Source organism: Rattus rattus, chromosome 1, assembly GCF_011064425.1.
Source record: "Rattus rattus isolate New Zealand chromosome 1, Rrattus_CSIRO_v1, whole genome shotgun sequence".
Lineage (NCBI taxonomy): Eukaryota > Metazoa > Chordata > Mammalia > Rodentia > Muridae > Rattus > Rattus rattus.
This window is the reverse complement of record NC_046154.1, coordinates 258,459,077-258,486,605: the sequence shown is the minus strand read 5'-3', so window position 1 is coordinate 258,486,605 and position 27,529 is coordinate 258,459,077. Positions and strand designations below refer to the sequence as shown.

Here is a 27,529-nt window from a genome sequence, read left to right as displayed (position 1 = left end):
ATACGTAGGAATGAGGAAAGTTCCAGTGTCTTTGAGGGGCTTGTCCAGGTTATTTGGTAGAGTGTACAGCCTGCGGCCTTCTACCAGCTACATCCTCTCCCACTCCTGCACTCCCAGGTTGGGCTCAACGGAGTTAGCGGAGCTTCTGTCCAAAGTAGGCTTAAGCCCATCTCTTCCTATCCCTGCCAAGGGCAGAGAGCCTGGAGGGAAGAGGAGACAGATGGCTCCAAAAGGGGGCTCCCCTCCCCCAACCCAAAGGGCCCTTACAGTTTAGATGCCTGGATAGTGAAAAACTAATCCTGGAGGCTGTGATCCCCAGAGCTCCCTTGTGTGGCAAGTTGGAGAGAGCAGTGAGCCAGCATTCAGGGGATCTAGGAGGGTTGGGTGGAGGTCATGAGGCAGCCAGCCCCTGGGACAGACCGGAAGGACAGGAGGACTCTTTTACCCTCCAGCTTCCTGCCTTCTATTTTGAGCCCTACTCATTTCAGAATACTGGCCTTCCCACAACTTTGTTATTAAAATATCTTTGTTATACAATACTTGTCTTTTAATATTTTTGATACAAAGTTTGCAGCCGGTTACTGGATATTTTGGAGTTGTGTGTGTGTGTGTGTGTGTGTGTGTGTGTGTGTGTGTGTTGGGGGGTAGTGTTGAAATCACTGGATATTTTGGAGTCCCTTGTATGTGTGTGGGTGGGTGGGGAAGTGTTGCTGGTGGAGGGGAGAAGGTGATTCATTCAAGCTTGGCTGCTTAGAGATGGGGCAAGTTCAACTTCCTTAAACAGCGAAGTCCTCAGATTTGTGAAGTTTTCAAGTTGGGGAGGGCATAGAATTGGGGCAGATTCCCAAAGCTGGGGAGGAGATGCCTGAGGAAATAGGAAGTAGTCAGTATCAAGGAGGGCAAATCTGGGTGGAGGAGAGATAACCAAGGTGAGTGTGAGTTGGGGTTTGGGGACTAGTCCCAAACCTTGTCCTGAGACAGTGAGATCACCACCATGTTACTAAAGCAAGGGATCACAGTATGGACAACTTGGAGGCCAGAAGTAGGAGCTCTAGGGTATAGTCCTACCCTATAGACATTGAAGACTTGGGGGCCGGTAACACATAGATACGTGAGGCCAGGGGACCGGGAAGGAGAGCCGTGAGGCAGAGTTCCAGCTATGAGAACATTCAGTAAGGAGACTGAGCGGCTAGGATTCGGAAGAAAGAATCAAGATTCAGCAGCCCTCACCCTCGGGAAAGGGATGAGCGCGTGGTCCGCCTGTTGCCAATCTAGTGGTGCGGTTCCCTGCGCCCCGCCCATCTCAAAGAGGACACTTGAGGCCTCGGTCTGGCCCAGCCGAAGCCACCCACTGGTGCCGGGCCGCGTGCGCCCTTCAGTTCGGCCTGGGGCACTCCCGGGGTGGTGCCCAGCCTGAGCGAACTCCACTGATGACGGGGCAGAGGGAGGTGCGGGGCGTGGGGTCGGGGGGGACGGGAGACAGGACTGCAGCCGGCAGGGAGCGCGGATTGCTACAGGGCGCGAACCTCCAAGCAAAGCGGTGTGCTTAGGAAACACGGGGTACGCTAGGGACGCCAGCCGCCCCTCCTTCCCACCCTCTACCCCTTCGTCTCGTCCCTCCCTCTTGCCCGCCCCGGTCCTCCCCGCCCTCCTTCTCCCCTGGCGGGGGCGGGGCCGGCAGCTCCCGCGCGCTCCGGCCCCTCCTCGGCCACACAAAGGCCCGTCTCCATGGCAGCCGCGCGGGCCGGAGCGCAACGCAGAGCGCGGCCCCGGCGCCATCGAGCGACGGCTGCGGAGGAGCAGGTACGGCACTCGGGGACGGGAACTATGGGGGCGTCGCGCAGGCCCAGGCTTCGCCGTCCACGCCATTCGGCCTGCGCCCCCGGACGCGGGGGTCTTAGGGCAGTGCTGCTAAGCGGAGGGCGACGCGGGCCTGCGTCTTTGCCCCGTGTCTGTCTGTCTTTCCAATCGGCTGGGCCTGGCTGCTCCTGCCTCACCGGTTGGCGACGAGGCCCTCTGCGCCGGGATGTTGGGAGACTGGCCTGGCAGGCAGGGTTCCCGCGACCCAGTGGAGCTGCACCCGGCCCGGTGTAGTTTGAAACCCTCCCTCCCGGCCGGCGTCCCTACCTCTTCACCGCCGAAACGATGGACCAGAGCTAGTCATCTGTCGTGCCGGACCTCCAGGCCCCAGTTCTCAAGCTAAGCCTGTTCGGACGCTGGGCTCTGCTGGGGCTTTTTACAGGGGTGCCCAACCAAAGCAGTCCCCACACCTTCTGGGACAGGGAACAAGAGACAGAACCAACACCCAGTAGTACCTGGTGAGGCCCCACGCCTCCCGACAAGGTTTCCTCCGCAAGTTTCTAGTGTAGTTTGTTGTTGTGTTTGGAGAGACACCTAAGATACAGAGGGCTTAGAACTTGTGGGTGCCTTTTCACAGTCTACTTCACTTCCATATACCTTCTTCAGTGAGCTCTCACGCTTCTTCTGGTCTGACTGACAGATTTGTGTGGGGGGTGGGTCTTTTCTCCCTATCTGGGGGCTTCTGAGCCTAAGAATCCTAGAGTTTCTGGCCACGTCACTTAATTCCTTTTTCTAGTTCCTTGAAGAAGGCAGGAAGGGAGGTCGGATTGTGGCCACCATGGTGGTGGTGGTCAGAACTGTAGCTGAAGCCAGGTCTCAAAGCCAGTGTCGCGTTCTGAGGAACGGAGGCCCTCAGGGCCCTCATTTGCCTTGGGGAGTGCCCCCTCTAACGTCTCTCTTCAGTCTGTATTGGTGGTTTTAAAGTTGAACTTCTCAGACTGCTCACACAGGCCTTGAAGGTGGAAGCTGTCAGCTCGATCCCACATCCGGATGCTATCTTGGTACATAGGGAATGTAATCAGAAAGTTGGACTGCCAATGGCCTGAGTCCTTGCTCTTTGGTCAGGAGGTGAAGTTCCTAGGAAGGTAGGGCCAACGCGTGAGTTGTTTTGTGGAATGTGCCAAACCTTATTGTATTGTATCGAAGCTGCTAGACTAAATAACCAGGTAGACTACAGAGTTTCAGCCACCAAGTCTCGCACAACCTCCCATGGAAGTGGGGAGGCCCGAGAACTGGCCAGAGGTTTCTAGCCCCAGGAACTGAGGGAAGTTACTTAGAAAAACAAGAGTTTGGAATGTGAGTTCCCCTCTCCCCCACGGGCTGCCTGCCAAGGAGGAATTATTTTGGATTATCCAGCCGTCCAGCGAGTCCAGCTACCCAAAGAGGAGGCTGAAGCAGAAGGGGAGACTGAAGCAGCCAGGGGAGAGGGACCCACTTCCGGGCTGCGAGTTGAGAACCCCAGGAGGGCGGGGCTGAGAACTCCAGGAGGGCGGGGCGGCAAGTCCAGGCAGCTCCACCACCTCCCTCCCTTGGCTGCTCAGACCAGTCAGGGGTGGTGTAGGAGGGCATGTGTCACCTTGGGTTGGAGAAGGTCCTCAAGGTCGGCTCCTTTGTAGGCCCTGCCCAACCTGGAATATGCCCAGGCTCCTCTGAGAAAACTCATGGCGGGAGGAAGTACTTTAGACCTATCTGGAAGACTGTTCACTTCCCAAAGCCATTCATACTATGTTTAAGGATACCTCAGATGGGTCACACCCCTGGCAGAGACTCATAAGGAAGCACATCCCTAGGGTCTTAGTGGAGCTGAACTGAGGCTACCTTCTTGCCTTCTCACTGACCAGAGGCTCACTGAGGGGATGCCCCCTCCTCGTTGGAATGTGATAGCAGTCGGGCCACCCCACAGGTGGACACATATGGGGTCCTACAAGAAGCCATACTGGGATGTTCCTGGGTTGGCTCCTGGGGTTTGCTACCCAGGAGCCTGTATGGAGACCACTTTGGGAGGGAGAGCCAGCAGCTGATGCCCAAGAGCAGGAAGCCCCGGGACTTGGCCCTGGCCCCTGCTAGTGGAGCAGAAGAGATTGGATTGGAAAGGATTGAGCCGGGCTGGGCTGGCAGCCTACAGTGTCGTCCATATGGCACATGTCCCCCCTACTAGATCTGTAGCTATTCTAGAACATCCCCATGTCATGTCTTCTGCTCTCTACTTCTCCCGATGGTTAGTGCTAATGGTTTCTCAGGGATGTTGGGCGCTTGCCTAAGGTTTACTAGTGGAAGGATCTCCCAGCACTAGCCCTTGCTTGTCGGCTAGGCAAGACTACACGCATACCTCACTGTCACAGAGGACTGTCACCCTGCAATCAGACACTCCTTACATCTCCTCCTATCCCTCTTGTTGTTTCCCGTGCCCAGCCTTGCTCTTGATGGTCAGGGAGTAAGTTTTTGTCCCTATCGAGGGCCTCTTGTTAAAGCATTGGCTTGGTGAGGATGAAGAGGTAAGTTGATTAGAACTCCAACCAAGGCTTGGTAGTAGTAGTCCAGGCTCTGGCTAGCTTGTGGGTAGGACTGAGGCTGCCCCCTAATAGCCTCACCACCCTTCGGAGCCAAGCCATTGGGTGATTAGATAGGGGGTAGGAGTTGGGTAACCCCCCCCCCCACTAATGGCTATTTGTGTTTAGGGTGAGGTTGTGGGTGGGGTGGGGCTGGGTTCTGACTAATTATAGACTGGGAAGGGCTGAAGTGTGTGTGTGTGTGTTGGGGAGGTCGGAATAGGGTGGTAGGAGTTACTGCCCTAGCTCTCCCTTTCCAGACCTCATGTGACTCCTCTTTCTTCCTCTCCATGGTTTCACATCCCCTAACGCAAGCTTCTACTCCCTACCCCCAGCCGAGTGAGGGTAGTGCTCCCCTCTGTTGACATAGCAAGGACTCTGCCCTCTTCTGAGCTCTCTAACTACAGGTAATACCTCTGGAACACCCCACTGACCCTTCTACCCTATTAGAGCATCTAAAAGAAGAGGAGAGGAGGGGGGCCCCTGCTATCCTGTACCCCAACCCAGAGGGGCCCTCCTTCCCCTGAAATTCATGAACCTGTGACAGCGATTGGACTTAACTCCTAGATAGAGTCCAGGTAGTCGAGGATGGCGAACTTCCCTTGAAGCAGGTCTGAACCACCCTCACAGTGACAATCTTGTCTTCGGGAAGAGTCGGAGCTGGTCCAGACTTGGAGCTGGTAGCACTATTTCCCGTCTTTTGTCATTCTCTGGTCCCGCCTCTGCAGCCCAGTGTCCCATCCCCCAACCTGGCTTGTTGCCTTCCTCACGGCTGGCAGCCTTCCCTGGGGCGTCCCCAGGGACTGGCTGAGTTCACACCTGAACTGCCTGGGGTCCCAGTGGACTGCCTACAGAAGGGGCTCAACCCGGATTGGGACACTGTGCCTGGGGGCAGGGTTGGGCTTGGTGCCCAACACCGAATCTCTCTCAGGTCCCTGTACTTACTTGAGAAACCCCGCAGTTCCCCATTCTGGTGCCAGCAGGGTTCTGGCTCCGGGGCTTAAGGACAGGAAAGGGGAAAGGGGTAGGCCCCAGGGGCATAGCCTTAGTTCTAACTTCAGCTCTGCCACCAGCCCAGCAGCCTGATCGGGGTATGATGTCCTTTCTGGACACAGGGATCAGGCAATGGGAGGGGTGTGTGTGTGTGTGGGGGGGGTTCTTCTGGCACAGCTGGTCAGTAGATCCCCTGAGAGGAGTCCTTGGTGAAAAAGAAAGGAAAAAAAGCTTTGACGCTGGTGTTTCAGGTGGCTACCTGTATCAAGACACCTCTTGGGAGCTCATCAGGGACAGTGTAAGAGGGTCTGCTGTGTGTGCAGCTAGAGCTCTCTTTCCACAGGGCTGCTCTTCTCTGCCGGCCTCTGAACCAGCATGCCACCTGTGTGGCACTGCATCCACTTGAAGAACTGATGGGTTCATGTAATGTATTAGAAACCTATCAAGTCTTTTTTTTTTTTCCTTCTTTGTTATTTTTGAGGCAGGATTTCTCTCTGTAGCCCTGTCTGTCCTGAAATTCAATCTGTAGCCCAGGCTGGCCTCAAACTCACAGAGATGTGTGCAGCCACCACCTGCTGGGAACCTCTTTATTCAGTCTTTGCGTAGGAAGAGCAGCTCAGTTTCCCTTTGGTGCCCTTCATGTGTGGAAGTTTTCGGGTCATTCCGAGTTCCTCGGTCAATCATAGAATGTGTGGGAGACACACTACTACTACTACTACTACTACTACTACTACTACTACTACTATTACTACTACTACTACTACTACTACTACTACTACTACTACTACTACTACTGTGATTAAGAGGGTGTTCTGGGATTGACACTGGGACTGTCACTCCATTCCCGAGGGCCCTAACCTTTAACCTGGACAAGCTCTTAAGATAGCTCCAGCACAGGGTGTGGGTGTGCGTTGGGAGGAACCAAGTGGCATCTGTGCGGTGCAGAGGCTGAGGGCCCGATGCCCTCTTCATGGAAGATAGCGGCTAACTTGGGATACAGAGTAGAACCCGCTTACGGTCATACTTGGCTCCATCACCACACACTTGATACCGGGGCACCTGCCCAGCAAGTAGGAGAAGAAGATATTTTTAAATTGAGCTGGGTAATCCGCCAGGGGTGAGGGGCGGATGGCAGAAGGGAAGGGGCTCTGGAATGACCCAGTCACTCTTCCAGCCTCAGAAATAGTTCCCTAGACTGACCTCAGGAGTGGAAAGTTCAGCCTCCCTGCCTCCACCTGACGTTGATTTGGAGTGTCACCCTGGGAGGCCTCAGGGCCACAAACCTATGTCAGGATTGGGGAGGGATCAAGGGAGCACTCCCTGGAACGCCGCTTCTTCACTTCTTCCAGGTGTACCCCACAGACTTATAGAAGACTCCAGGGGGAGTGTGCTGTGTCATACTCCTTACCAAACAGGAAAGAACTAGGTCTAGGGGCTCTAATTTCCCAACCCCATGTACATACCTTCCACTCCGAGCTGGGCATTTCCTCATTGGAAAACCCCAGGCCATCTTCCTGCCCAAGTCCTGAGTGCTTGCCTCATTGTGTCACTTGGACATGGGACACTGCTCACTATTTCACCCTCAGACTCTTCCCAGCACTCCATAAAGTACCCTGTGCTTGCCAGACCCCTGGATTAGTGTGGATGGGAGACTCACCAGTGAACTGCTCTGTCCCTCGAGCCAGCCCCTGCTCTCCCAGCTCCTACACATCTCTTAAGGGCATCCTGGGATGACCCAGTATTGGAACCCCATGTGTATCCCACCTTTTCAAAGCCCCTTAGTTCATGCTTGGGAGCTGTTGATTCTAGGTGTTGGGGCAAGACCTTCCTGCTGGGAAGGATCTGGCAACATCATGGACATGTGTGTGCCTGTACATGTGTGGTCATGTGTGAGTGGTGGCTGGCACCCAGGCTTGGCAAGGTGCCCTAAGCTAATTGTAGGGTTCAACTGTGATGGGGGAGGAGGGGCTGGGGTGACCGATGAGACACTGACAAGCTGACAGGGAGATTACAGGCCTTGTCAGCTCCTCGCTCATCCAGGCCTTCACCCATCCGCCCCCATGCCACTGAATCGTACCCCCAACCCCCACAGCTGCTGAATCCTGGTTGGGACTCTGTGGAACTGGTTCTGAGCAAACTGTAGCCTCTTCGAACAGCATCTAGCTGGTTCTTGGGTGAGCTGGGAAAGGAGAAGTGTAGGTGGGGCAGGAGTGGAGAAAGGTGGTACAGGAAGATAAACATCAGAACCACGGCTGGCATCCATCTGAACATTCCCCATCCCAGTGAGCTGACTGATGATAGTGACAGGACCCATTTGTACCCTCCCTTAATTTGCTGAGTTTTGGGGGTTCAGGGGTCCTCGAGGAGTACAGTAAGTCAACAGAGGGTGACTTGCCACAAAATGATGAATCTGGAGGCTGGCGGTGTAGACATGTAAAGAGGGGAGGAGATCCTAGAATGGGTAGGGTGCGGCCCAGCAGAACACTGGTGGCTGAGTCTTTACCTAGAGGGATGGGGAGGCCAGCCAGATCAGAGGTTGACAGTGTGGGGCACTCACCCTAAGTTCCCTACAATATACATAGGGTTCTAGACCTGCAGCTGGTTGTGAGGGAAAGTCCTTTGGCTTTGACAGGTTAGCTCTTGAGACACCCGGCCAGAAATTGAGATCCTGTATGATCAAGCCTCTGATGGGCAGGTGGCTTGGATGCACCCAGGAGAGGGAAAGCGAGTGGACGATCTCGGCTGGGCTGACCCAGGATCTGGAATGGGGCGTAGGGTAGGTTCCTAAAGATGGAACCTAATCTAGGGGTTTGGACTGGTGGGGAAAGGCCGCAGCCACCCTCTGCCTGGGAGGTGTCCTTACTCTGAGTCTGGTGAGAGGTTTGGAGCCCTGACTCAGGTTAGCACATCAGCCTTTCCCTAGAGCCCCACCCCTGCTCCAGGTCAGGTGGCGCAGTTTCCTTAAGGCTGGGTCTTCCCTAGAGGAGTCTGGGCGGATATCCCCGTGGTCTGGCCTGAGGCTGCTTGAAGGCAAGGTCGTGCCTAGTTTGCTGACCAAGGGGGGCCGAGCCCTGCGACTGACCCTGGGCAGGGGCGGAGCTATACACACTGGGGCGGAGCCCCGCATTGCTTTCCTTCCCGGCTGGAAGGACTTAGGTAATGGCCGGTCCTGCTTTCGGCTGTTTCTGATACCAGGTTAGCACCGCGAGGAAACGGTTCTTGACTCTTGACAGTTGCTTCTGCTGTCATTTGTCACCCGAGGTTGGGCTCCCACCTGCCATCGCCTTGTGAGTTGCCCTGACCTGGTGAGGCTCGCGCCAAAAGCTCAGTCCACGTGTTCCCTCTAGGTGTGCGCTGGGGTGCAGGGCCAAAATGTGGAAGCAGACTTGAATAGGGCGAGGGGACCCGGATCTCTAGGTTTCAGGACCGTGGGCGTGGCCTGGTCCCTAGGGGAGCTTCGGTCGTGCATCCTCGCCCACGTCTGGGGTCCGCCTCCAGTGCAGTTCCCAGGTAACCGTCTTGCGATCCCGGAGGAGTCTGGCGGAAACGACGCTGGGGGATGGGGATGTTGACACCTGGGCCTGTCTATGAGGAATGAGGCCAGGGCTGGCTCTGGGGTGCGTGGACTGACCTAGCCTCCTGGATTGTACTCTGACCGGGTTGCGAGGTGGGTGGAGCTGGGTCCTCGGGCACTGGCTGCGTCCCCCTCGGGGTCTTCTATGCGATCACCATGTCGGTTCCATGTATGATACTGTCTCTGTAGCTGCGGTGCTCCGAGAGACTCCGCACAGACCCTTGCCGCAGCCCCTCCCTCAGGCTTGTTTTGAAAACAGCGGAGGCTTGGATTTGCGGGCGCCGCGGCCTGTTTTGTCTCTTCTGATTTGTTTAACGCTCGCAGCTAATTGCAGATTTTCGTAGCCTTCCGAGAGAGGACGCCCCGCCTCATGGCTGCCAGCTGCGGCGGGGGAGGGGCAGCTTCGCTTTCTCTGAGGCTCAGGGCTCCCGAGTTTGGTCTGCTGTTCAGACGCCCCTGTCCTGTCCTGAGGGTGGTGTAGTTCTCACCCTACTTGTTAGAATCCCGGCTTTGGTGGTAATCATTTCTTTCTCCCTTCGAGTCCCTGGTGTGTCTGGTTTGTTGTCTTGGTCCCTGGAGGGACCGAAGCTCTGCTCTCCTTTTGGACTACACTGCCTCGATGTTGATTTGATCTGATTTAAAAAGCCATTCATACTAAGATATTAAGAGGAAAGGAACCCCAGCTCTATCTGACCCTGCCCTGTGAGGCGGTTTTAGAGTTAGGGAACTCCACTGGCTGCCTGTGTATTCCGTATCATTCGTACCCCACACCCCCACCCCCCACCCCTGGAATTGGCATCAAGAGAGCCTAGGGCGAGAAGAGAAATCTAAAGAAGAAAGCCTTGGGGTATCCAGCTGACCAGGGGCTTTTGTTGCTTCCCAAACAGTCCAGGATGTGCAAGAAACCCTGTTGGCTCTCAGAATTCTGGCTGAGGTGAAGCTGTTATGATTCAGACCTGGGAGCTGGCACAGAAGCTCTCAGTCCTCACATTGTATTCCCATTGGTCGGCCCCAGCCTCATCCCTGAGCCACACCGAGAGATCCCCTCGATGTGAAGATCATAGAGGATGGGTGATTGAGGTCAGGGTGCTGGAGGATAGTTGCCCAGCTCTCTGAAGTGGGTATTATTGTTATACCCAACGTACATATGGGAAAATTGCACACAGCAGCTTTGTAAATGGCCCATGTAACTGCCAGAACGAGGCAGTGCTGAACTTGAACCAGGGGAGTGTGCTCTTGAATTTACCAGTAGCGAGTTCTTGAAGACAAAGACAGAGTTCTTTGTCTGGGCTAGTGGGGAGGGGGCACCCCTTGAGACAGAGAACATCAGCCAAGGACGCGGTGGTGACCTAAAAGGGTATCGATGTTAGTTTCACATCTAAGGAGTGTTGGCTCAGAGGATCCTGATAGAGGAGACAACAGCTGGCCAGTGGACTCTGATTGGTCAGTGGAAGGTTCATCAGACCCCTGAAGTATGAGTGGCACATTGCTTAGAAGAGGCCAGCTTCCTTTGGCTTGTCTTCAGGAGACTACCGATAGGAACTGGGACCTAGATGATCTGCTATGAGAAGTCTAGAGCTAGAGGAGGCTGAGGGACAGGGCCCAGAGGGGACTAGAGCAGCCCCCGGGCACAGAGAGGTTGCAAGTGAATTCTCAGGGGACTAACACTGTCCTGTGGTTTGCCCGCTGTGTCTGAAGAACAGACTGTGGTTGGCTCATGTCACAAAGCCTGTCTTGAGTCCTGGGGGGCAAAAAGGTGCCCTCTGCTCCATGCAGCCTTTTGAAGAGGCTGGGGACACTGCAGTGTGGGGCCTGATGGGCCACTTGGACCCACATAGGTCCAGGCGCACGAGTCAGCTACCCGAGGAAATGGGCTAGCAGAAGTATGGAGAACTGCTATACACAGGACAAACAGAGAGTCCTGGTAGGGTTAGAGGACACGTGGATGGCGCCCAGAAAGTGGTGCCTGACCTACAGCTTTGTGCACCTTTCTCCTTGTCCCCAAAGTTCCAAGAGTTTTCAGGTTGGGTTGAGGGCTTTGAGAACTCAGGAGCTAGCACACTGGTAGAATTGGGTGAGGTGGGTTCTTAGTAGGTTGGCACAGACCCTTTGCCATGCAGTGGTCGTCCCTCTTGCCTCCCCCTACCCCTTCTCTGGCCGGCAGCTGGTTAAGTTGCTAAATTGTTACTTCCAACAAACCTGCTAAAAAGTTCCCCTGGTCTGTACTGCCCCTTGGGCCTACCAAGGACTAATTCTAGGAGAAGGAATGTTATAGGAAGATTTGCCCAGTGTTACAGTGTAACACTCGGGCTTTTCATGAATGGATTCATTTAATCCTTAGAAACCTTAGTGTTAATTTACTATTACTGTGTCCATTTTGCAGATGGGGAAATGAGGCACAGAGACGTTAACTTGCTCAAGGTCACCCAGCTAGTAAGTAGAGTTGCCCTGTTGTGGATCCGAGTGTTTTTCAGAAAGCTTTTATGCATATAGTGGAGTTTTGGTTGTTGGTGTTGGTGGTGGTGATGGTGGTGGTGGTCGTGGTAGTGGTTGTGTGTGTGTGTGTGTGTGTGTGTGTGTGTGTGTGTGTGTTTTCCAGAAAGGGTTTCTCTGTGGCTGTCCTGGAACCCAATCTGTAGACCAGGTTGGCCTTGAACTAAGACCCACCTGCCTCTGCCTCTTGAGTACTGTGATTAAAGTCGTGCGCCACAGCACTTAGCCCCACAGGTAGTTTTAAAGAGCAGATGGTACCTTAGACTTTCAATGAAAAGAGCTGCCAAGTTCTAAGCAGAAGGGAAAGTAGTATGACTTGTTCGTGTTTTTCAAAGACCAGGTGAATGTGCTTGCTTTAGAAACTGGGCTAGACGCCTGGGAGTGTCGAAAGGAAGGTCCCTACCAGGAATGAGAGGATCGAGATCTGTGGTATCAGGACAGCCACCCAGAGTGACTGTGCTCTATCTCCTTTTTGCTTCCTAGAGAGTCCTGATGCCAGCCTAAAACAGAGACGGAGACTACTGGTGAGTCCATGGAATAAGCCAGAAAGTGCTGAAAATCATTGTGGGACCCTGAGGCTGTCTCTCTCTCTCTCTCTCTCTCTCTCTCTCTCTCTCTCTCTCTCTCTCTCTGGCTTTGGAAGTATACCAGCCAGCATAAGGCTGACTGGTACCCCTGAGGAAATCCCCACCAGCCAGGCAAACAGGGGTCCTGGACCTAGTCCAAAACAGGAAGTCCCTCCACTTGCCCTCCCATTCCAGGAACATCAGCGGCAGGAAGCTTTAGCTGACTGTGCCTGGCGCCTCCAGCTTGCCAGAGCACCAGAGAGGTCAGGTGCTCTTTGCTCCTGGGCCCGACCAAGCAGGTCACTCAAGGGCTTGTTTGTTCAGGAAGTAGAAGGGAGCTGCCACCTATAGAGCATAACCCAGGTCCCTTTTATCACCAGAAGACACTGGGACTGGAGCGTCTTTATCCCACTGTTTTGGTATCTGGGTGTGGGGGAGTGGAAGTCAGGACTTCGGCTGTGCTGGGCAAGTGGTAAGCCACTGGGCTACACCCCATCTACACTTCTGGCCCAGTTTTATAATCGGGTTTCCCCACAGGTGTGTGGGCCTGGAGTTCAAGTTACTGGTGACCAGATGTCTGGAAAGTTTTCCTCCTAGAATCCTACACCCCTGTGTGTGGACTTCCCAGGGTGAGCTTCAAGCTTAGGGAGGAGGTGGCCAGTCTTCTGCCAGAAATTAAACAGAGAGAAGCTCACCTGGCAGATTTCCTAGGAAGGCCCCTGGAGGGCAGTTGTTGGAGAAGGCGCCATTATGGGTCCAGTGTAAAGAGTAGAGGGGTCTCCTAGCTGGTTAGCTCCAGGTTCAAGCCTTGGGCTTAGATACAGGGGCGGAGGCTGGCACAGCCACACGTAAGAGGGTGACTGGTTAGGTTTCAGCTGTGCTGAGACTGTGGCTCCGCCCACGCCTACGCCTCACCCCCTTCCACCCCCTCCTGGCTGGGAACATTCCATTCATTCTCTGCTCCTGGGAGCTGACAAGCTGCAGTGATTTGGTGAGTTAGAGGGGTGAGCTACATCCCTAAGCCTGAACAAGCTGGCCTAGCCATCAGGCCTTGGTGTGGTGTGGTGGCCTGTGGGCTTGCCTGGAGAAGGCTGGGTTGGAAATTGGTTAGTGGACCACAGGACTGCCCCCATGGAGGCAGAGTTTGGCTGCTTCTCCAGGCTCTGAGCACAGCCTTGGAATCTTAGACTGGGTTGGGCGAAGTCTAAGTTGGGGTCTTAAAGGGCTTGCGAAGTCTTCCTGTCTCTAACTAAAGCCACTGTCTTCTCCCCTGACCTCGTCTCCTAATGAGGTCATTGCACTTTGTTTCTTGCACAACACTTTCTACTGGAAATGTGCTTTTCCCTCTGTTGGTTATACCTCCTAGGTCTGAGGAGGCTAATGAAGGGTACAGAATAGAAATGGAGGGCAGCTGGAGAGCTGCAGGGCTCGTTAGAAAAAGCCACGGCCTCCTTCCAGTATACTCGTTTTCACCTACAGTTCAGCTCTGCCTTCTTTGGGAACAGGCAGAGGGGGGTGGGGGGGTAGGGGGGGTCCTTCTGTAGGAGAGGGATACCAGCTAGGGATTCTCAGAGAGTAAATTTAGTAGTCAGAGGTAGGACAGCACCCTAGCCCCACCCATCCAGACTGCCTTTAGGCAGGTTACTTCCTCTCTGGAACTGTTCCTTCATCTATAACTGGAAAGTTACAGAGCCTAGGGAGTGTGAACCTAGAACCGTTTTATGTTTAAATTTTAATCATTTATGGAGAATAAGGTATATATGAGGTGATGTTTAAGGTGGTCTTTTTTTTAATTTAAATTTATTTTATGCCACGGGTGTTTTGTCAGCAGGAAGTACCTATGTACCACTGTGTGCCTGCTCCCTGTGGAGGCTAAAAAAAGGTGTTGGATTCACTGGGGCTAGAGCTACAGATGGTTATGAGTTGCCATGCAGGTGCTGGGAAATGAACCCAGGTCCTCCGATTGGACTCTTGACCCAGGATCCTAGACAGAATATGTACTCACATGTCACACACACACACACACACACACACACACACACACACACACACACACAGGTAAACTTAGAGCTGCTTACCCCTCCCCAGCAGGCAGCAAATAGGGCTATGAATGGAAGTGCGACCATCTTGGACTAAGGAACTCAGGAGGTGGACATAAATAGACTGCACTTACCTGGGTCATGTGCTTGGGCCTCACTCTGCGGCTCTAGCTTCAAGCAGTATGGATCTATATGTCCACAAGTCTGCAGTTTGTACCCTGAGACCACCTGTAGCTTCTTGAGAGGAATATGTATGAATAGCCGGGAGTCTTCCTAGCGCTATGAATACCTTGGGTGCTCCCTGAAGGGATTATGTCCCTCTCTGGCCTGTATCCTGGACATTCAGGGCAGGACCTGCGTGAAGAGAGGCCTCGGCTTATCTGACCCTTACTGTCTCTCCCCACAGAGTTCTGGGGGCAATGGCCCAACCACTCTGGGCCCTGACCTTACTAGGTCTCATGGGCCTAGGGTTGAGCCTACGGTCCCGAAAGCCGGAGAGTTTCCGCAGTGAGACAGAGCTGAACCACCTGGTTGTGGATGAGGCCTCGGGTGTGGTGTATGTTGGGGCAGTGAATGCGCTCTACCAGCTGAGTGCCGACCTGCAAGTCCAGCAGCATGTGGTCACAGGCCCCTTCCTGGATAACAAGAAATGCACGCCACCCATCGAGCCTAGCCAGTGCCACGAAGCAATGCTCACTGACAACTTTAACCAGCTGCTGCTGCTCGACCCACCTGGGAAACGCCTGGTGGAGTGCGGCAGTCTTTTCAAGGGCATCTGCGCCCTGCGCGCCATGAGCAACATCTCTGTGCGCCTCTTCTACGAGGATGGCAGCGGCGAAAAGTCCTTTGTGGCCAGCAATGACGAGAGAGTGGCCACAGTAGGGCTGGTGAGCTCCACGCGCCCCGACGGTGAGCAAGTGCTGTTTGTGGGCAAAGGCAATGGGCCACACGACAACGGCATCATCGTGAGCACCCGCCTGCTGGACAGGTCTGAGGGCCGGGAGGCCTTCGAGGCCTACTCAGACCACACCACCTTCAAGGCTGGCTACCTGTCCACTAATACTCAGCAGTTTGTCGCAGCCTTTGAAGATGGCCGCTATGTCTTCTTTATCTTTAACCAGCAAGACAAGCACCCTGCTAAGAACCGCACCCTGCTGGCACGAATGTGCAAAGACGACCCCTCCTACTATTCCTATGTAGAGATGGATCTGGTGTGTAAAGATCCCACTGAACCACAAAACTCTGTCTTTGGTACCTGCCTAGCCGCTTCTGTTGCCACACCGGGTGCTGGCAGGGCACTCTATGCTGTGTTCAGCAGAGATGGCCGGAGCACTGGGGGGCCTGGAGCAGGCCTCTGTATGTTCCCACTAGAGAAAGTCCATGAAATGATGGAAGCCAACCGTAATACCTGCTACGCGGGTACCCGAGAGTCAGGCCGCACTAACTTCTACAAGCCCTTCCACGGAGACATCCAGTGTGGCGGCCATGCGCGAGTACGTGTCTTGCCTGTTCATAAGTGTATGTTTCCCCCTTTGAGTGTCAGTAGATGTGTGTTGTGGAGGATAGCGTCTGACTCCTATAGCTTGGAGCCCTAGTAGGGAAAAGCCTAGGAGACAGGGACCTGTTCCTGACGCTGTGATCCACAGGGTGCCAGCGAGAGCTTCCCGTGTGGCTCGGAGCATCTGCCCTACCCACTGGGCAGTCGTGATGGACTCGAAGCCACAGCCCTGCTGCACCGCGGGGGCCTGAATCTGACAGCAGTGACAGTAACTGCCGAGAATGGCCACACCATTGCCTTCCTGGGTACCTCAGATGGCCGGATCCTTAAGGTACTGGCCCAGGCAGAGAGGCTCCAGGAGGGGCCAGTGAACCATGACACCCTGTTCTCATGGACCATCTTGGTGTTCGCAGGTATACCTTGCTCCAGACGGCACTTCTTCAGAGTATGGCTCTATCCCGGTAGACATCAACAAGAAGATCAAGGGGGACCTGGCACTGTCTGGAAACCTGTCCAGTCTGTATGCCATGACCCAGGACAAGGTCAGCCTAAAGATGGCCCCAGAAGGCCATTGTGAAACAGGCCTAGAGCCATATGCTGGGCCTTGCCTTGGATGGTTGGACAGAGCCTGGGCTCCTGTCTCTGAGTCTTCATGGCACCACTGCTCTCTTTCCAAGGGTTTTATTTTGGGCATGAGGAGTAAGAACTGATGCCTGCCAGGCAAGATCCCTATCGCACTGAGCTACATCCCTAATCTTCCTTTTCTCGACAAGGTTTTCTTTTGTGATCCTGCCCTAAGCTCATAGGTGGCCCAGGAGAGAGATTCTCCGTCTCTTGTCCCTGAAGACTCTAGCATGTAAGGTGGGGGGAGGGGGCTGTGTCTAGCAAGTCCTCTTCCCCCACAGCCCTGCTGTCTTAACCTCTAGGTGTTCCGGCTCCCGGTACAAGAATGTCTGAGCTATGCAACCTGTGCTCAGTGTCGTGACTCCCAAGATCCCTACTGTGGCTGGTGTGTCATCGAGGGACGGTGAGCAATTTGTCCCTGCCCCAGTGGCCTGGAGTCCAAGGAGTACCAGAGCTGAGGCTACTCCCTGTTTCTTTTTCAGATGCACCAGGAAGTCCGAGTGCTCACGGGCAGAGGAAGCTGGACACTGGCTATGGAGCCGGGAGAAGTCCTGTGTGACCATCACTGATGCTTTCCCACAGAACATGAGCCGGCGGGCCCAAGGAGAGGTGTGTGTGTGTGTGTGACAGGTGGCAGGCAGGTAGTGAGTGCCGTGCAGGGCCAGGTGGAGCTCTCCTTACACAGCTCTGGCTGGGAGCTATTAGACAAGCAAGGAAACCAAGAGTTGCCTGGTATGAATTGCCTGGTATGTGGGACCACATGAACATCCTAGACAAAGCAGAGTCAGGCTCTGGGGGTCATCAACCTGCACATGCGGAGAGCAGGGCTGGAGGACCAAGGCTGAGCAGTGTGGTCCTGGGGACACGGGTTATAGTTTGAGCTGCTCTCCTCCTGCAGGTACGACTATCTGTCAGCCCCCTACCCACTCTGGCTAAGGAGGATGAGTTGCTTTGCCTCTTCGGTGAATCGCCATCCCACTCTGCCCGGGTAGAGGACGATGCCGTCATCTGTAACTCACCAAGCAGCATCCCTAGCACCCCACCGGGCCAAGGTGAGACGACCTCCTTCCGCCCCTGGACCTGCACAGCTTCCTTTTTCCTGCACACAGCTTTTCCTAGGCTCTATCTACTCTCATATTTTTAGATCATTGAGCGCCATGCATGAGCCAGTCCTGGGTGGCTGCTGCTATTGTTGGGGAAGGCAAAAAAAAAAAAAAAAAAAGATCCCAACTACGAGATTACCTCAGTCTCAGACTGAGTCTGAAGACCGAGTGTTCTATTCTGGGGAGACCAATATCCAGATTCCTCTGCCGAGTTATTTGCATAGATATCTCTCCTCACTGCTGTGTCCAGCCTGAGGCAGCTGGAGCTGTCTCCTGAGGCTGAAGGCCTCCATCTGGGCTAAGACAGGTGCCGCGTCTGTCTGTCCCTTGAGTGTTGGGGTAACGAGGCCATGAGGCCATGGAATGATGTGAGCAGGGACCGGGGAGGCCTTCCCACCCAGACACAGAGGAGCCGCTGCCCTCTCAGCACTTGCAGGAACAGAGAGAGGGTGCGAAGGCAGCCAAGCCCAGGGGAGAAAGATGAGCCCAGCTCTGGGAGCTGACACCAAAGCCCAGATTTGACAAGCAGCAGCAGGCCAGCTGAGCCCAAGGCTGCGGTATCCATATTGTATCCCATGGCCCCAGGAACAGACCTTCTCCCGGCTGGGCACAGGGCGAGGCCCAGTCCCACCCTCTGCTCTAGCTGCACCTGACCCCGTTCCCACCTGTATTCTGCAGACCACGTTGATGTGAGCATCCAGCTCCTCTTCAAACACGGCAATGTCTTCCTCACCTCCCACCAGTATCCCTTCTATGACTGCCGGGAGGCTATGAGCCTGGTGGAGAACCTGCCGTGAGTCCTGGCTCCCTTTTGAGGTCCCCCATCCCGCCCCTAGGTTCCTCTCCCACTTCCAGGCCCCTCACACTCCGATCGACCCTCCCGCTAGGTGCATCTCTTGTGCTAGCAACCGCTGGACTTGCCAATGGGACCTGCAGTACTATGAGTGTCGAGAGGCCTCGCCCAACCCAGAGGATGGAATCATACGTGCCCACATGGTGAGCCGGCCGCTCAGATAGAACTGTGGTTAGGACCACAGGTGTGGTGGGAAGTACCCCACCTCACCAGCTTTGCTCTCTCCCAGGAGGACAACTGCCCCCAGTTCCTGGCCCCTAACCCTCTGGTCATCCCCATGAACCATGAGACAGAAGTGACCTTCCAGGGCAAGAACTTGGAGACTGTGAAGGTAGAGAAGGCCTGGGGTGAAGTCTAGCTGGTAGGTGGGTTGGGGCTTGCTTGAGGCTGCCCTGTGAGTTCTTTCTCTCACCCTTTATCCCCTTATCCCTTATCACTACATACGAGAGAAAGAAGCATAGAGGAGAGAGACAGAAAAATAGATCCCTGGATCTAATTTCTTTGCTTTTTTTTTTTTTTTTGAGCATGACTACTAACAAACCACACGCCTTCTCCCCCACCCCCACGACCACCAGCCACCAGCCCCCACCTCTCAGGGCTCTAGCATTTATATAGTCTCCAAAAAGTTCCCAGAATTCCAATTGCAGAAATACTCTGCAGCTGGCAAACTGTGCCTCTGCTAGAGCGTGGGGCAAACCACAGTCAGCTGCTGGGGGGACAGCCCAAAGTGGCCCCACACCTGGGATTAAAACAAAAGCACATTTTTTCACTAGTTCTGTGCGGTTTAAAGAAACCAAAATGCCGAAAATTGTTGCTGCAGAGGGAGGCAGGGTCTTTGAGGCACCTGGCGTGGGGCAGACTAGGTGGTGTAGGTGGTGGGGTATTTCGGGAGCTTCTGGAGACAGATTCTCTGCCCTCGGAGGGCAGAACAGTTAGCCAGCTTGAGTGGAATGCTGACTGGACTCTCTGTAGGTTTCTTCCCTGTATGTGGGCAGTGACCTGTTGAAGTTTGAAGAGACCGTGACAATGCATGAGTCAGACACCTTCTCTTTTAGGACCCCAAAGGTACCACCGCTTGTCTCAAGGGCTGGAGGGTGGGCATTACCCCTAGGACTGGAGCCTAGCCAGGGTCTAATCCCTCCTGCCCTGTGCCTTGTGGTCTCCAAGCATCTCTCCCTATGTCCCTGAACATACCCATAGTCTCATGAGTGTGTGTGTGTGTGTGTGAGTGAGATGTTCCCCAGTTCCTGTCTACCTGGCAGCCTTCACTGACTTTGGGTAATAGAGAGATCCTCATGGCTTTTGGTATCAGAGAGATGGGAAGTACAGTTTGTCCGTGTGTCCGTCCCATGCAGCTATCCCACGATGCTAATGAGACACTGCCTCTTCACCTATATGTTAAGTCCTTTGGCAAGAACATTGACAGCAAGCTACAAGGTACGTGGGATTTGGGGAAGGCGGGGGTGCCTGGGGGGTGGGGCAGAGCAACGGCTAACGATATATACCGTCCTCCACAGTGACTCTCTACAACTGCTCCTTTGGCCGCAGCGACTGTAGCCTCTGTCTGGCCGCCGATCCTGCCTACAGGTGTGTGTGGTGCCGTGGGCAGAACAGGTGCGTGTATGAAGCCCTGTGCAGCAACATCACTTCAGAATGTCCCCCACCGGTCATTACCAGGGTGAGTTTTGTCACGGTTTGACCTGTACCCCCACCCATCCCCCCTACACGTTCACCTTTCCAAGCCATTCACTCACTGGGCTCTGCCTGTTCCAGATCCAGCCTGAGACCGGCCCGCTGGGTGGGGGCATCCTCGTCACTATCCACGGGTCCAATCTGGGTGTCAAGGCAGATGATGTCAAGAAGATCACTGTGGCTGGCCAGGACTGTGCTTTTGAACCAAGAGGATACTCTGTATCTACCCGGTGAGTGACTCCCACTGGCCCGGGCTCCCAGCAACTCGGCGGATGCAACCGTGGCAAAGGGCTGAATGGGCTCCGTGTGTCTTACCACCAGGATTGTGTGTGCAATTGAGGCCGCGGAGACGCCCTTCACGGGAGGTATTGAGGTGGATGTTAATGGAAAACTTGGCCATTCACCGCCACATGTCCAGTTCACGTATCAAGTAAGTGCCTGACCAAGATGTGAGTCCAGTCTCTGCTACTGACCCCAACAACCTCTATCTGGTGAGCCCTGAACCCTCGGCCTTAACTGTGTGTGTCGCTCTCAGCAACCCCAGCCTCTCAGTGTGGAGCCAAGACAAGGGCCACAGGCAGGTGGCACCACATTGACCATCAATGGCACCTACCTGGACACAGGCTCCAAGGAGGATGTGCGGGTGACACTCAATGACGTCCCTTGTGAAGTGTATGTGTTGCCCATGCCTGCTGAGCCTGCCTGGCTCTGGGGAGAGGGTGGGAAGGCCCGAGACTGACTGCCTGCCTTGGAGGGGGCACCGGAATTGGCACTGACAGGCACCTCCCACCCTAGGACGAAGTTTGGAGCACAGCTGCAATGCGTCACCGGTTCCCAGTTGGCTCCAGGCCAGGTGGCACTAGAAATCTCCTATGGGGGCTCCCGGGTGCCCAGTCCTGGCATCTTCTTCACCTACTGTGAGAACCCTGTGTTAAGAGCCTTTGAGCCACTGAGAAGCTTTGTCAGGTGTGGCCTCTCCCCTTCCTGCCTAGTGTCTTCCCCACCCCCGCCTGCTGACCTGAGGAATGTGGCAGAACTGGGCAGGGCAGGGCAGGAGAAGAAATCTTTTGGAAAACCCCACTGCACCCTGATGGGCTCCCTCCTTGTAACCCAGATGGCATGGGTCAGAGCAGGGTCACTTCCCCCACTTGCTTCTCCCTCTGATGCACATTATTGCCCCGACACTCCCCCCCCACGCCCCCTCCATCCCCCGGTATAACTAGTAGCGCAGAACCTAGAAGCTGGCTGAACTGAACTCACTGAAGCCTGCTCCTCCCCAACCCGCAGTGGTGGCCGGAGCATCAACGTTACTGGCCAGGGCTTCAGCCTCATCCAGAAGTTCGCCATGATTGTCATTGCTGAGCCCTTGCGGTCCTGGCGGCGGCGGCGGGAGGCTGGATCCCTGGAGCCCGTGACGGTCAGTCCTGCCTCCTCCTGCCGAGAGGGCTCAGTTCTAATGGGAGCAGCTAGGGAGCAGGAGGGAGGAACGAGGTCTTCTTCAAATGGCCTGAGGTTTCCGGACCCATCCCACAGGTCATGGGCACCGAGTACGTGTTCTACAATGACACCAAAGTCGTCTTCTTGTCTCCGGCTGTCCCTGAAGAACCTGAGGCTTACAACCTCACTGCGCTAATACAGATGGATGGTCATCGTGCCCTGCTCAGGACTGAAGCCGGCGCCTTCGAATACGTGGCGGACCCCACCTTTGAAAACTTCACGGGTGGGGTCAAAAAGCAGGTCAACAAGCTCATCCATGCCCGGGTAAGAAGGCCTACAGAGTGGGGACCCGGTAGGGGACAGGGACTCAGTGCTGATCACTCTGACCTCTGCCACCTGTCCCACCTCCCAGGGAACCAATCTGAACAAGGCCATGACGCTGGAGGAGGCGGAAGCATTTGTGGGTGCTGAACGTTGCATTATGAAGACGCTGACCGAGACCGACCTGTACTGCGAACCCCCAGAAGTTCAGCCCCCACCCAAGCGGCGGCAGAAGCGAGACACAGCACACAACCTCCCCGAGTTCATTGTGCGTGAGGGCGGGAGGGGCTGTGGAGGGCCTGGGGACCCTCTCAGGAGAAGCCACCGCCGCCCACACCCGCCCGCCCTGAGCCCTGGCTTCCACACAGGTGAAGTTTGGCTCTCGAGAGTGGGTGCTAGGCCGGGTGGAGTACGACACACGTGCGAGCGACGTGCCTCTCAGTCTCATCCTGCCTTTGGTCATGGTGCCCATGGTGTTTATCATCGTGGTTTCCATCTACTGCTACTGGTGAGTCCTGTATCAGGTAACGCTCCCCTTGTCCCTCCTGCATCAGCACCTCTGACCCTGACAGCTGACTGATACCAGAGAGCAAGCTGTTCTATGCCCAACAGGAGGAAGAGCCAGCAGGCTGAGCGGGAGTATGAGAAGATTAAATCCCAGCTGGAGGGCTTGGAGGAGAGCGTGCGTGATCGCTGCAAGAAGGAATTCACAGGTAGGGGCTGCCCCTGGCAGGTGGATCCACAGGCTTCCCTTCTGAGCATCCCTGGATCTTTTAAGGCACTTCTTAAGAGCCACAAACTGCAGGAGGACCTGGGTAAGGGTAGCAAGAGTAGGTGGCCAGGGAACGCCCCACCTTGACTTGCATTCCCTTCTCAGACCTGATGATCGAGATGGAGGACCAGACGAATGACGTGCACGAGGCGGGCATCCCCACGCTGGACTATAAGACCTACACTGACCGCGTCTTCTTCCTGCCATCCAAGGACGGTGACAAGGATGTCATGATCACCGGCAAGCTAGACATCCCCGAGTCACGGCGGCCCATTGTGGAGCAAGCCCTCTACCAGTTCTCCAACCTGCTCAACAGCAAGTCCTTCCTTATCAATGTGAGCAGAGGCCGGGGGCTTGGGGTATAAGGTCAGGGTGGGGCAAGGCTGCGGCCCAGGTGCTCAAGTGTGCCCTCCCGGCTGCCCTGCAGTTCATCCACACCCTAGAGAATCAGCGTGAGTTCTCAGCCCGTGCCAAGGTCTACTTTGCATCACTGCTGACTGTGGCTCTGCACGGGAAGCTGGAATACTACACAGACATCATGCGCACACTCTTCCTGGAGCTCATGGAGCAGTATGTGGTGGCCAAGAACCCCAAGCTAATGCTGCGCAGGTTTGTGTGAATGGCAGGTGGGGGAAGACTTATTTTGGACAGGCATAAAGTCAGATCCCACTTCCTACTCGCTCTAAGCTGCTACATAACCATTCTGGATGGTATGCCCACGCATATGGGCCATAACGCCCTCTGCTCACATGTGCACTGGGGCGGGCTCCTGGAGCCAACCAGGCCTTGGAATATGAGGCATCCGTTTACCCTCAGGTCTGAGACAGTGGTAGAGAGGATGCTGTCCAACTGGATGTCCATCTGTCTGTACCAGTACCTCAAGGTGAGCTCGGCTCTAGAGCCAGGGGTGGGTGAATCGGTGCCATCCCTCCTGACACTTGGCTAGGTGCCTTGAAGGAGGTCCAACCCCACTGTACCTGTCAGTCCCATGCCTCCTACTCACACAGCCCCCTTGCTCCAGGATAGTGCAGGTGAGCCCCTGTACAAGCTCTTCAAGGCCATCAAACACCAGGTGGAAAAGGGGCCCGTGGATGCTGTGCAGAAGAAGGCCAAGTACACCCTCAATGACACAGGGCTGCTTGGGGATGATGTTGAATATGCACCTCTGGTAAGTCCCCCAGAGCTGGAAGCTGTGGAGGGGAAGGCGAAGCCAGGAACTTGGACTCCACATCAGAACACTGCACAGTGAAGCCAAGTTGTCCTGGGTAGGGTTTCTGTGATCCAGAGGTATGGTCACGAGGATCCTCCCTCAGCTGGTCCTTCCCATCCTGTGTTCCCTGGCAGACGGTGAGCGTGATCGTTCAGGATGAAGGGATTGATGCCATTCCAGTTAAGGTCCTCAACTGCGACACCATCTCTCAGGTCAAAGAGAAGATCATTGACCAGGTGTACCGTACTCAGCCCTGCTCCTGCTGGCCCAAGCCTGACAGTGTGGTGCTTGGTGAGTTCCACCTGTTCATGAGGCCCATGTGCCCAGCTCTGCCTGGAATTGGGAAGTGTGTGGCCCTGGGTTCCGGAAACTAAGCTGTGCCCTCCCACAGAATGGCGTCCTGGGTCCACGGCCCAGATTCTGTCTGACTTGGACCTTACTTCCCAGCGGGAAGGCCGGTGGAAACGGATCAACACCTTGATGCACTACAATGTGAGTGCGGAAGTCCCTTAGGCAGGGGGAGGTGCCCTGAGCAGGGGGACCCCACAGTAGGAACATGACCCTCCCTCATGACTCTGTCCTCAGGTCCGGGATGGAGCCACCCTCATCCTGTCTAAGGTGGGAGTCTCCCAGCAGCCAGAAGACAGCCAACAGGACCTGCCCGGGGAGCGTGAGTCTATGGTGTCTTTCTTCTCTTGTTCTTCTAGTCCCTAAAGGTCTGTGAAGATCTCTCCCCCACCCCCCTTCTCCCTCTGCTGCCACCTAGTGGACCCCAGGACTCTACCTCTCAAACTCCAGGCCACGCCTACCTTGAACTGGGACTGGGTCCCTCAGCTACCTGTTCCCCCACAGGCCATGCTCTTCTAGAAGAGGAAAACCGTGTGTGGCACTTGGTGCGGCCGACAGATGAGGTAGACGAGGGCAAGTCCAAGCGGGGCAGCATGAAGGAGAAAGAGCGGACCAAGGCCATCACCGAGATCTACCTGACGCGGCTACTCTCCGTCAAGGTAGTAGACGGCCCTCGCTCACAGGAACACACTCCTACACACTAGTGCCCTGGCTGTGCCCCAGGGGTCACACCAAGCCGCTGTCCTCTACAGGGCACACTGCAGCAGTTTGTGGACAACTTCTTCCAGAGCGTGCTGGCCCCCGGGCACGCGGTGCCACCCGCAGTCAAGTACTTCTTTGATTTCCTAGACGAGCAGGCAGAGAAGCATGACATCCGAGATGAGGATACCATCCACATCTGGAAAACCAACAGGTGAGGCCCTGCCCTGTCTGCCCCCCGCCCCCCATCCCCCCGCCCGCTGCCGTGGCCCAGCACAGCCCCTCAACTCCCTTGCCCATCCGCTACAGTTTACCACTTCGGTTCTGGGTGAACATCCTGAAGAACCCTCATTTCATCTTTGACGTCCACGTCCACGAAGTGGTGGATGCCTCCCTGTCGGTCATTGCGCAGACCTTCATGGACGCCTGCACTCGCACAGAGCACAAGCTGAGCCGAGTGAGTAAGCGTGTGTGCTCATAAGGGGACAGCGGCCCATGGACAGGGCCGACGGGCCGGGAAGGGGCGGAGCGTCTAGTCTGGACAGTGTCGGTAGGAATGGCCTGGAGAAGCTATGATTGAGGCGAAGTGAGCTGGGATTATACCAGAAGCTCGTCTTGTGTGGCTTTGTATGTTTTGGGCTAAAGTTTGGGGCGGAAGCAGGTGGAAAGTGACCAAGGCTTTAGGGCTGCCGTGAAGATGGTCTGTCTCCTTCACCCTCCACGGGACTTGTGTCCCTTCCCACTCCCCATCCCCAGCCTCCAGTGCCTTCTTACCCAGAGTCTGAGCAGGAGTCTCGCTACTGCTCTGGGAGGACCGAGTAGCTGAGGCTAGCCCAGTGTCAAAAGCGTTTTTGTCTTTGCTTTCCACAGGACTCTCCCAGCAACAAGCTGTTGTATGCTAAAGAGATCTCTACCTACAAGAAGATGGTGGAGGAGTGAGTGATGTGGAGGAGGGTTGGGGAGCAACTGGGAATCCTTAAGAGACCCCAGGGTCCAGCACCCCCTTTTCCTATGCACTCACCTCGTCTCCATGCACAACCCTTCTTCCTCTGCAGCTACTACAAGGGCATCCGACAGATGGTGCAGGTCAGCGACCAGGACATGAATACACACTTGGCGGAGATTTCCCGGGTAAGGGCCACAGAGCATGTCAAGAGCAAGGGAAGGGCACATGTGCCCACTGCTGGGCCAGGCATGGAAGTGCAGATTCTATGGCGAGAGGAGCGGAGCGGAGGGTGGCTGAATGGGCGTGGCACGGTGGGCAGGCAAGCTGCCTTGACCATAACTGAGTCTTGAGATGGCGAACACACATGTATGTAGAGGCCGATGTGTAAGCAGCGAGTAGCTTAGAACCCTGATGTGCCCGCCACACCGGCACTGGCTATTGTTGAGCAGATGCTTGGGATCGACATGTGACCTTAACCAGGATGTGATCCGTTTACTGATGTATCCGTGATGGGACCCCACAGCCAACACCTTACAGCTTACTGTTCTGTGGGGCTGGCCTTGGGGCCCCTATACCCTTCTCATACCGGGTAACACTGTCTGTCATCCCTAGGCTCACACGGACTCCCTGAACACACTTGTGGCACTACACCAGCTCTACCAATACACTCAAAAGTACTATGACGAGGTATGTTCTGGGTCCCCGTGGTGGCATGCAGGACAGTGTGCCCGCATGTACCCCCAGCCTGTGATCTGACAGGTTTCCTGTGTCCCTCTCTACCCCCACCAGATCATCAATGCTTTGGAGGAAGACCCTGCAGCCCAAAAGATGCAGTTGGCCTTCCGCCTGCAGCAGATCGCCGCTGCGCTCGAGAATAAGGTTACAGACCTCTGACCATCAGTGCTGCCTCAGGATTCAGGTGGGTGGCACCATGGCATTGGGCAGCCCGTGGGCCTGAGGTTGCCCTGGCTGTAGCCGAGTCCTTCTCTCTCTTCTCCAGTAGAGGATGCACCCAAGGCTTCTGGAGTGCGTGTGGTGAACCCACCTCTTGTAGACTGTAGCGTCTTTCTCCTGAGCAATACTGCCCGGGCGCCCGAGTCAGCACCAGCTCCTTTCAATGGCACCAGCATCGGGTGTTCTCTGTGTTGTCTCCTGAGCAATTCGCAAATGTGCCTTACAAAGCCACACTGGGCCACCGGGAGCAGTGGAGGCGTGGCCTCCCCTTCCGTGCACCAGCAGCCTACCCTCCTCAGACACCCCTGGGTTTGGCCTATAGCTACCACAGCCGGTTCCTGGACTGTACGTGTCTGCCAGACGGAAGGAGAAGAGAAAGCGGTACGATGCCTTCCTGACCTCACGGGCCCTCCTCGCGGGGCGCAGGCACTCCAGGTGGACTCGAGGGCCATCGCTGGCTCCACCTCTAAGGTCAAACTGGACGTCAGACGTCGGGGCCCGGGTGCCAGAGGGACCCAGAAAACTGAGGTCCCCGTCTCAGCTGTTAAACAGGCTGTCCTGGAGGCCCTGCCTGGATCTGGGGGTGCTGGAGCAGCATCTCCCCCAGGACCACCCACCCTTTTTGTAAATCTTGATTGTAAATCCAATACAGTTGTCTTTTTCACTCTGGCTGACTGGGTTTCTCCTTAGACTGCCTGTCTGTCCCTACTCACCTCTCCCCATCCCTTGGGCCTGAGCTGATCCCAGTCTTTTCCTGAATGCCAAGATAGGCCCCCATGTAGGCGAATCGGGGGTCTCACTGGACACAGGGATTGGGCTTGGTGTAGCATCTTTGGCTTCAGTAGCCTTCATGTACACACATGCACACACACCGGACTTCCCCCCACTCACGGCGTTTTCACTGGGCTTTTAGGAGCCACATGACAAGAGTGGGAGGGGTGTGAGTCTTGGGCTAACCCGTGTACATCCCACAATTATTTCTGCAGGAATTGCTCTCT

The 27,529-nt window shown here is 55.3% G+C and overlaps 1 protein-coding gene across 1 annotated transcript; it reads left to right on the top strand.

Moving 5' to 3' along the window:
• The first annotated feature begins 1,625 nt into the window (after positions 1–1,625).
• Plxnb2 (plexin B2) lies at positions 1,626–27,200 on the top strand. Its single transcript, XM_032919433.1, has 39 exons — positions 1,626–1,803; positions 11,360–11,409; positions 11,953–11,993; positions 14,481–15,567; positions 15,721–15,903; positions 15,986–16,114; positions 16,499–16,599; positions 16,679–16,805; positions 17,095–17,248; positions 17,978–18,092; positions 18,187–18,295; positions 18,382–18,483; positions 19,125–19,217; positions 19,508–19,589; positions 19,670–19,830; positions 19,926–20,074; positions 20,166–20,274; positions 20,380–20,516; positions 20,640–20,810; positions 21,132–21,261; positions 21,378–21,605; positions 21,694–21,870; positions 21,971–22,110; positions 22,215–22,315; positions 22,480–22,709; positions 22,802–22,983; positions 23,191–23,257; positions 23,396–23,542; positions 23,719–23,875; positions 23,976–24,076; positions 24,170–24,254; positions 24,437–24,591; positions 24,685–24,845; positions 24,941–25,088; positions 25,502–25,566; positions 25,687–25,762; positions 26,190–26,264; positions 26,367–26,496; positions 26,581–27,200. Exons 4-38 carry the CDS (start codon positions 14,494–14,496, stop codon positions 26,469–26,471), a joined length of 5,526 nt encoding a protein of 1,841 aa, XP_032775324.1. The 5' UTR covers positions 1,626–1,803; positions 11,360–11,409; positions 11,953–11,993; positions 14,481–14,493; the 3' UTR covers positions 26,472–26,496; positions 26,581–27,200.
• The last annotated feature ends 329 nt before the right edge of the window (positions 27,201–27,529 follow it).